General features: G+C 31.6%; 1 protein-coding gene across 1 annotated transcript; it reads right to left on the bottom strand.

Annotated features, from left to right (window-relative positions):
- Positions 1-6511: 6511 nt before the first annotated feature.
- LOC123888058 (probable LRR receptor-like serine/threonine-protein kinase At1g53440) lies at positions 6512-9137 on the bottom strand (the record flags this gene model as incomplete). Its single annotated transcript, XM_045937012.1, has 6 exons — positions 6512-6991; positions 7685-7743; positions 7897-7982; positions 8331-8565; positions 8652-8862; positions 9000-9137. Coding segments are annotated over 4 exons (591 nt in total), but the record flags the coding sequence as incomplete, so codon positions are not given.
- Between the last annotated feature and the right edge of the window lie 932 nt (positions 9138-10069).

Genomic DNA, 10069 nt, shown 5'->3' with positions numbered 1-10069 from the left:
ATTCACGCACATTAAATATTAAAAAAAGGAAAAATTGTAATTCAAACTTCAATTACAACCCATGTCAAATCTCTACGTAACCTTTTTATATCATTTTAGTTACATGACAAATATTTTTTGTAAACATCAAGATAAAAAGGGAGAATACATTTATTTTCTTCTTTTGAAAAACAATAACTACGGAAATGGGATTTGGGTAATTTTAGAAATTGAGTTTGAAGATTTTTCATGGAAGTTTCCTATTCAATATCCATGTATGTACAAACCGACACCAATGTGAGAGTCAAAACAAAGCAATGTGTTCCTATTTCGTGATTTCTATATTTAGTATTTGACGCTATCACTATGTTTCGGTGACAGTTAGAATGGTCCTCTGCGTGAATTGGTCCATCATGGTCTAATTAATAACTACCGTTTGATGTACGATTGATGGTTAGGATGGTCCAATGCATGAATTTATCATCATGGTCCAATGAAACCGGTTCATATATATTTTCAACCATTCACCGGATGAAATTGACTAAAGATTACCGAAGAAGTCCGTAACCGTAAGTGGAGCTCAGTTAGCTAGCTATCGGAAATATTGGTGGAGGGGTTAAAGTTCGAATTTTAGATACTCATTTCGCCACACTTAAAATATGTGAGCATAGTTACAAAGTTGATAGACCGAACAAAATACCAAAGACAATTTTATGTAAATTTTGTTAAAGGTTTTTAATGTTGTCGCAGTCCAAGCATGAGTTTAAATTCGGACTTTAATTTGATTAAAAAAGATGAGACTCTAGTCGATTTATCTAAACATTCTTGGCTATTTGAGAAAAAATTATGATATTACATAAATAATTATCTAAACAATATTGGGTATCTTAGTATAAATGAAAATTTATTAGAAAATTTTACGTAAATATTCATCTTTTGTTTTTGTACAACGTAAATATTCATCTTATCTTGTACAACAAACTACTCTCTGTTGTAAAATAAGTGTTGAGATTAGATCGAACAATTTTTTTTTCTCTAAAATAAAAGTTTTATTTTGTTATATGAATACAATAATAAATGAGGGTCTGGGTTCAAATCCTACTTTTATGATAAATTTTTGGAGGGTTTCTTCTGTATGAGTAAAAATAATTTGCATTGACAAGTGGTTGTGAATAAGGGAAACAAGTCCTTAACCACTCATGATTTGGCTCTAAAATTGAATGGAATTTGGAAAGATTTTGGACAATGGAGATTAATCTTGCTGGCTTGGTTTTTTTTTTTTTTTGAATTCCAATTTGCCTCCCCGGAAGATAGGGTAAAAGCTTGGTCTATTGGTACGGTATAGACATAGGGCCAATTCTAGACATGCCGGATTGATGAAACTCTCAAAATGGGTGTGATAGACACACATTGAAGTTTGGATCTGTATCATAGAACATCCTCAAGAATATTGGAGGTGTTGTTCGAAAAAGGAAGCGATGTTGGCACTCTCCATATTAATACATTTTTCATGAGCGGGAACAGCTCACGAATTGAATTTCGCTGTATGTAGCATTATGCTTTTTTTAATCTATGAAGTATCTACCAAAAATCGCATGTTTGCTCCTCCAAAATGTTTTGGCATGCACTTTTGGTATCCTTCTTTTAGATCAACTCTCGTTTGACCAACAAAAATTCACACAAAATTTTACTTTATGAAATAGTGCCGCATAATATAAAAATATTTTATTTATTTGTTTATTTATTTATTAATAAATATATTTTTAGTCTGTATAAAACTCACAATTTTTAGTGTGACCGCTACAAATAAAATTATTCAATTAGGGAGAGAGAGAGGGAGAGGGAGAGAAGTTAGGAGGCAAGTTGAGAGGGGGAGAGCACCCAAGACAATATGTGAACTCCTATTACTTAAATGAGAGTTGATTTAACAATAGAAACTGATACGTGAAATATTTTGGGAGGAATTCTTGTTAAAAATAGCAAAGATAAAAAAAATACACTCACAAATAATATTTTTATTTTTTATTTATTTTATAATTAAACTTTACTATCATTATATGATGGTTCACAAGTGCTAATTAATGCAGTTTGACCAACTATTTAGATATCGAGCAGAGACAAATAGAACAAACTTCATAAGATAAGAATAGTTCGAGACTTCCGTCGATCTTTATAGTAAGATTCTTTTGAAACATTTATTTGTCTTTAAATAAATAATTCTCTATAAATTTTTAAATACATGCAAAATTTAATAATAGTTATTTTTCTAGACTAGATTTTTGAGTTTGACCATGTCCAATGTCACAAACATTGGCTTATATATACAAACAACACTTCACAACCTCACAAGATACGTCGCATTTTAACCTAGAGCTTCTACCTCAAACTTATAATGACTTGCATGTCGAAGTAATTTTCATAGGTAATTTTTATAGGTATATCCCTTTTTATCATCGGCCTCCAGCTCATAACATCTTTTATCGATATAACCTATAGGCACACTGTGAGCCCTTCTCATACGAATAACTTGAATTCCTTTTAGAACAATTATACATTAAGTATACATATTAATTTTATTATTTATCAATTTTTTTAATATGTGTTTGGTGCAAAAAGATTTACGATGATGATGAGGTATTGAAGCAAACAAAAACAAATAAAATGCATAGATTATGTAATTTTGAGGTATATTTGAGTGTACTTTGTTATAAATTAGTAAAGATGATGATGAACATGTTGAAGATGAAGAAGACCAAGACGAAAGTTCAGCATCATTTATGATTCAATAAAAGGTTTTAAACTCTAACATGTGTCTTTGTTTAAAAACTTTTATTATGTTACAAATAAATAAGATAAAAGATTAACTCGTGCACGTTTATAAAGGTAAAGAATGTGTGGAGTAAAACAAAGATAAATGACTTGTTTGGGAAAAACAAAGATAAAAGACGAATTTGTTACAAATAAATAAGATAAAAGACTTCTGGTTTAATTTTGCTAAAAAAACTAACATCAACAATGAATTGATTCGAGTGGTGGTGGCGGCCAAGGGAAGCTTTCGCGTTGACAAATGACGGTTAACAACAAGTAGTGCAGTTCGACTGACCAATTAGATGTTGAGTAGAGAATAATAGAACAAATTGCAAATTACTTCATAAGATAAGAATAGTCTCACTTCTGTCAACCTTTATTGTATGATTCTTTTGAAATATTTATTTGTCATCAAATAAATAATTCTCTATAAATTTTTAAATACATGTAAAATTTAATAATTTTTTTTTGGAAAGGCCAAAATGAATTGCATTAATAAGGTAAAAAGAGACATGAGACATGCCTATAGTACATCTTGAGCTTCTACAAGCCAAACTTGCTGCTAGACCCTAAACAACACTAATCTAAAGAGTTCAAATTTTTGAGTTATTGTTCGACTAGACTTTTTGAGTTTGGCCAAGTCCAATGTCACCTCTCTCAGTCCAATGTCATAAACATTGATTTATATAAACAACCTTCACAACTTAACAAAGTATTTCCTTCCCACTCTAACCTAGTTTTCACCTCAAACTTATAACTTGGATGTTGGAATATTTTTTATAGGTACACCACCCTTTTCATCGTCGGCCTCCAGCTCATAACATATTTCAGCGATCTATGCACACGAGACGAGAGGGAACCCTATAACACTTTTAATTATTAGGAACAATTATACACTAAGTATGCATAATAATTTTATTATACACTAAATATGCATATTAATTTTATTATTTATCAAATTTTTTTAATATGTGTTTGGTGCGAAAAGATTGTTTTAATGACTACTTTGACTTGAGAGGATTTGCTCTCGTGTGATTAAAGTAGTCAAAGTCTACTTGAACCTGACAAAAGGAAGTAGAAAGAATATTAAATGAAAAATTGATTAAGGAGCACCGATTAATAAACTCCCATGCCATTGCCATGCATGTGTCTGTCAGCCATATCATGATAATCCTTTCCAACTGTTTTTCATTAATAAGGTAAACGTACGTGTACAGTTTTTCCTACTTTTTTGTTAGTATTAATTTTGCGGTTTTTCTTTCCATCCAACAAGGTCGACGCACCACTTTTCAATCAAGATCACCATTTCAATTCAAGATAGATCACCTATTTTCTTTTTATTTTTTTAATAGCAAAGATTTATATAATAAATTTAGAAAAAATTCTTATCTAACTTATCAGCCTCAGGTAGAGCAGCAAAGTACAAGTGATGGTACGTCGGCAACAAAGAGAAACACTAGCAGAAAAAAAAAACCTTATTTAATCGTACAATCCAAAAAATTAACATATCATTCATAAAATGAACAAAGCCTCTATTTTGTTCGGCGTTTAGGAGTCATGGACATGCGTTTGGAACATCAAACGTGATTTTGTGTTGTACGAAGGATGTTTGGCAATTAATTAAAAACGTGATTCTCCCTTTTAAAATCAATTCTAGTTAAATCAATTATATGTTATTCATTTACTAATTTTTCTAATTTACCCATTTTCTACAAGGTGTTTTCTAGCTTTACTGTTTATTTGCTACAGTGCCTCTGTCAATGTTAGAGAGAGTCATTGGGCTTTAAGGGTGCGTTTGATTTGCAAAATGATAAATACTTGATACAACAATACAGACAGAATAAGATAATACATGACGGCAGGGCCCTGCCGGCCCTGTGGGTGTGCAAGGTGAGCCACCGCACATGGCCTCAAATATTTAGGGCCTCAAATTGTTTATATCGGTCTATTAAAAAATTTATATATGTAAAAAAAAATAATGACTTTGTTACTACTAAAAATATTTTAGTACTAAAAAAAAATTATTAGGCACACTCTTAATTTTATAAGTAATTTGCGGTTGATTGTAAAAAAAGAAACTAGCATTTCAAGAAAGTTTTTTTTTTACCGAAGGAACCGTAAGTTGATAATTATATTAGATTAAAGATGTATTTTAATGTTATTGATTAAAATATGTCGCTTTTAGATGTTATTTACTATGGTGACTATTTTTTATATTATTTACGATTCAAATAGAGAATAACTTTTAAAAAAAAATTGTATTTTTTATTAAAGATCTATTTTTAATTTTCAAACAGGGCCCCCAAATACTCGGGACCGGCCCTGCATGACGGACAAAATTGTACCGGAGATAATTGACAATAAAATTATATATTTTCAAATGCACCATAAAATTATTATCAAAAGATGTTTTTAATATAATCTACCAAATCATATATGTCATATTGTCGTCTTGCCAGAGAAAATTGAATTATTCCTAACCTTCCAAATTATCCACAAAGTATTGTGGCAAATCAACAGTAGCCACTTGCAACATTTCTTTTGATTGATAAAGAAACAACAACTTTCAAGTAAACTAGATGGATGCCCGTGCGTTGCACGGGTTTTGCGGAACACCCAGTATATATCAATCATGGTTGTAAACAATGAAAGGGGGCAAGCATAAGCATCTATATGTCAATCATGGTTGATATGAGTCAAGAGAGTTAGTCATAAGCATATGGATATTAAGTTAAAGCATGCAAAATACGGTAGTTAAGATAAAGTATAGAAAAATAATATGGGATCATGTTAATTCTTTGATCGAGGAAGAGGCAAGTAGATGAACCAAGGCCACAATGAAGACCTCTCTAGAGATAGGATACTTAACCTCCTCACTCCATCTATATACTTATACTTTAAGCATCTCTATTAAACTCATTGTTTTATTAAACTCATTGTTTTAGCGATTATCTTAAAAATTTAGAACATGTTATTAAAGCCTAATATTTAAGTATTTGGTAAAAATTGATAATTTTTCCGAGATTTAAGTGCTGGTTTTATCTTTTGTAAAAAAAAAGTGCTATTTTTATCTACATGATAGCAAATCATTCCATCTTTTTTCTTAAATTAACTTCACCATGACGCTTATCAATCCATGTTGCTGTAAATATGACATTGTTTAAAACATCAAGTTTAAAACTGTCTTTGCCCAATGATCCTGTTCCACGTGTCTGCCTGCAAGATTTTGTTCATGTGATGCTTGTATCATTATGTAGGAGTATGTATCATCATATGCTAGGTTGACATTCATGAATTGTATATGCATTAGGTTTCTTGGAAATTGATGCACAAAGTCAACTATGATATTATGTCACTACTTACTTCACTTCCTTCACAATGTCAACTATCACGTGATGTAATGATTGTTCTTCCAAAATTCTTATTGGCTGCATATTCTTCTACATCCATTGGGGCTCAATTTTCTGGTTAATGCAAACAATGTTTGATGGTTTACCCAAACAATTAAAATAAATGGAAATAGGATTTAATAGTATTAGTTATAGAATGAAGTTGCTCATATGAGTTGCTTCTATCTTCTAAATTTCTAAAATCAACAATAAAATGTGCAAGAGGAGGCACATAGCCTAACCATGACAGAAGGTATTATGGGAACATCACACATCATATCCATTCAACATTACTATCAAAATAAAATATGACACTACTATCAAAAGTCACATAATAAAGATGAGCAAAAGCCATATTGCAAAAGTTTAACCAAGTACATAGCTTAAGCATTCAACGTTACTATGAAAATAAAACATGACACTCCAATCAAAATTCACATAATAAACCATGAATTCATACATGTGAATCAAAGAAAACAACACAACTCGAACAATTCAAATCATGGTGTGACTGCAAAGAATTGTGTCGCGACCACAGAAGGAACAAACTTTCCATCTATCATTTGCTGCACCAAAGTAGTTTGCATGGAAAAATCAGCAGCAACCTTAACATAAATAACCTGGTTGTCAAGGGGTTTGGTGGCTATAAATTTAACCGGCATCCCTTCAACCAATCTACGTGTTCTACAAAAATCAACCCATCCACCATTGTAGGCATTCATAGTAGCAGTGTCCACTAACATCAGGTTCACTAACATCAGATGATACACTCGCTCTCGAAATGAACTCTGACAAAACTCACGCCATGGAAGAGTCTGTTTTGCACACGAAAACAAAATTAATCAAATGCATAGTGTCATAAAAGATGATTAGTATAAGGTTCAGAAAAAAGAAACGTGTATATATACACACACTAACACTTAGTCCTTAGTATAAGCAAGCTTTTAATGCTCTAATGACACTTAGTCCAACTTGATAAAAGTCATAAAGCTTGGAAAGTGTTGAGTAATAAAGTTGGACTCCAATTCATAATATATACACCATGGAGAAACACCTCTAAATAAGCAAACTTAATAAGCTAACATTTTTGCTTTCTAAAATGAAGTATTGTTATACCTGAATAAATAAGCTAAAAAATTATCAGTTATCACTGATTCTTTCACCTTGAGTGCTCACTTTCACAATCAAAGAGAGTTTTTGAACACAATCAAAGCTATGTACCTTACCAATTGTCACTAAAGTAAGGAATTCAAAGACTGGAAATATTTTTTTCTATCTAAATGAAACTAAAAGTGATTAAAAGTATCAACCTATAAGTGATCTACTTATATGGTGATAGAGGAATCACAAAAACATTATCCACAAACCCAAACAAACTTGACAGCATACACAATACAATTCATTCTATTCATATTTTTATGTGTATATATTTTGAATAAGAAATTGAAACTGCACAAATATTTAAACAATGAGTTCAGAAAAATAATAAATAAAAAAATTCATATTACCTAGAGAGGTCAAGGAATATAAATGCAATTGTTTTTGGATAGAGTTTAGAGCACAAAATCTGCATAGATTATTGTAAAAATTTCAGTAATAATTGTAATGTATCATTGAAAATTTTGATTTCAACATATTCATGATCTTAATTTTGGTTTATCTTGACATTGCAACATTGTTCAATCTACAAAACAAAACAGTTAAAGAGTTAAGAAATCACCTTCTTGTGCTGCTTTCTGTACATGGCAGTCCATGTGAGCTTTGAAGGCTTCAAAGGGTTGTGGAAATACCTTTTGCATTTAACCTCTGATAAGAACATTTAACACCTTTGTGTCAGTGATTTCAAAAGGTAAAATGAACCAATTTCTACGATATATGTACATGATTATAGCTGCAAGAAATACACGGATTGTGATTAATATTGCAAGCATGGTTATAAATTGCAGTTGCATTGCAATCTTTGAAATTGCAGACAAATGCAGTTGAAGAGGCCGCAATTACAGTCACAATGTGTTTGCCAAAACTTTCAAAACCTTTACATTTGTGGCCACAATTGTGGTTGTGAGCCGCAATTTAAAACCATGAGTGCAAGCCAACTAATGATAAACCAAGTCTACGATTCAAAACTTTATAATATGGTGGCATAATACTAACATTGTCCCTGCTATTCGCATGATATGAGTATTTTCTTCTTCATCAAGCTTGGCTAAACCGAAATCAAAGATCTTTGCATTCAGATTCTTATCAAGTAAGACATTGGTCGCCTTAATATCCCTGTGAACTATTTTCAACCTTGATTCTTCATGAAGATAAGCTAAACCTCTTGCTATCCTGACACATATCTTCATTCTCGTGCTCCAGTCCAAGTTCAACTTCTGTTCCGGTTTACCTAGAAGAAAAAATTTCTTTTAAAGTTTGATTTTAACTTAACAGGAACATATAGACACAACCATAAGTAGTTCATAAAGCACTTACTGAAAAGAGCGCGAGCAAGACTATTGTTCTCCATGTACTCATATACAAGCAGCAATTGGTTTCCTTCAATGCAACATCCATAAAGCTTCACAAGATTCAGATGTTGCAAAGACGATATCATACCTATTTCATTAACGAATTCACGGTTTCCTTGCTTTGATTTGGAAGAGAGCTGTTTAACAGCAATGACAGCACCATCTGACAGTAAACCCTGCAAATAAGCAATGCCTTTAGTTAGTATCATGTTTCCATATATATATATATAATAATAATAATAATAATTGAGGAAAACCTTTCAAAACTATATATTTCTCGAGTAAATTTAACATACAGTTTATCGAAATTTACCTTGTAAACAGGACCAAATCCTCCTTCGCCTATCTTACTTTCTGGATCAAAGTTATTAGTAGCAGCTTTAATTTGTCTCAAACTATAATAACCTGTTTTTAATTCTAAGAGTTCTGCAATAAGATAAATGTGGTCAAATCAACAAAAAAAAAAAAACATTTATCAGTACAACAGACATTGAACACATTGCGATTGTAGCAAACACAACAAAGGTATTTAAGTAAAGAAATGCATCAATCTAACATTCTTCCTGAAAATCACTACGAATAAATCTGACGCCTCTTCCTAGGTAGATCTTTGTCGATATAGGAAGAGATGCCAGTTTTAGGACATGAATCAACTCTATATATGACTTATATTGTTATATGCGGTGATATGCAGCCCGGTACTTGCAATTGCCGAATAATACAATGAGAGAAAAAGACATTTCCTCGCCTTCAAGTCTTAGTCCCTGAAAATACGAAAATCTTCAGATTTAACAATCATTGGGCTGTGTATAGTATAACATGTTAAAATTGAAAACAATTTAAAGTGAAATAGAAAGGAGTAATCACTATCCCATCTAACAGTTCCTTTCCAATTTTCATCAGTGGCAAATCCAACAATCTATCAAACTCCACAGTCAAAAAAGAAAAAGAAAAAGCTAAATATCGATCTATATCTACAGGCCATTTATTCATACCATTCAACCCGCCAACAAATAAGTCCGAGTCAGCAATGGCCGCACAGGCATCAGCGCATTATCCTGAATGACAATAAGAAAACGTCAAACCAATGAAATTAAAGCTAAGATCAATTTATGAAATATTAGGAAAATAAATTGGAATTTATGCTTATAGCAATTTACACATACGAGTGGAACAAAATGAACTTGCCATATTGCATATTCTATGTGAAAATCATATGCAGGGATCATATGCAATGTGACAAGCATGTTTTTGAAAACTCTACGAAGAAGCATGAAGTTACCACTTACCAAAAGCATATTGGTCCTTTTGTCCCTCCTTCGAAATCCATGGTGAGTAAAATAAGCAGCCTGTAGTGTTCGATCTAAATAAATATTCATTTCA

The sequence above is a fragment of the Trifolium pratense genome, linkage group LG1 (assembly GCF_020283565.1).
Source record: "Trifolium pratense cultivar HEN17-A07 linkage group LG1, ARS_RC_1.1, whole genome shotgun sequence".
NCBI classification, from domain to species: Eukaryota; Viridiplantae; Streptophyta; class Magnoliopsida; order Fabales; family Fabaceae; genus Trifolium; species Trifolium pratense.
Note: the sequence above shows the minus strand (reverse complement) of the source record. Positions and strands in the feature narration are given on the sequence as shown.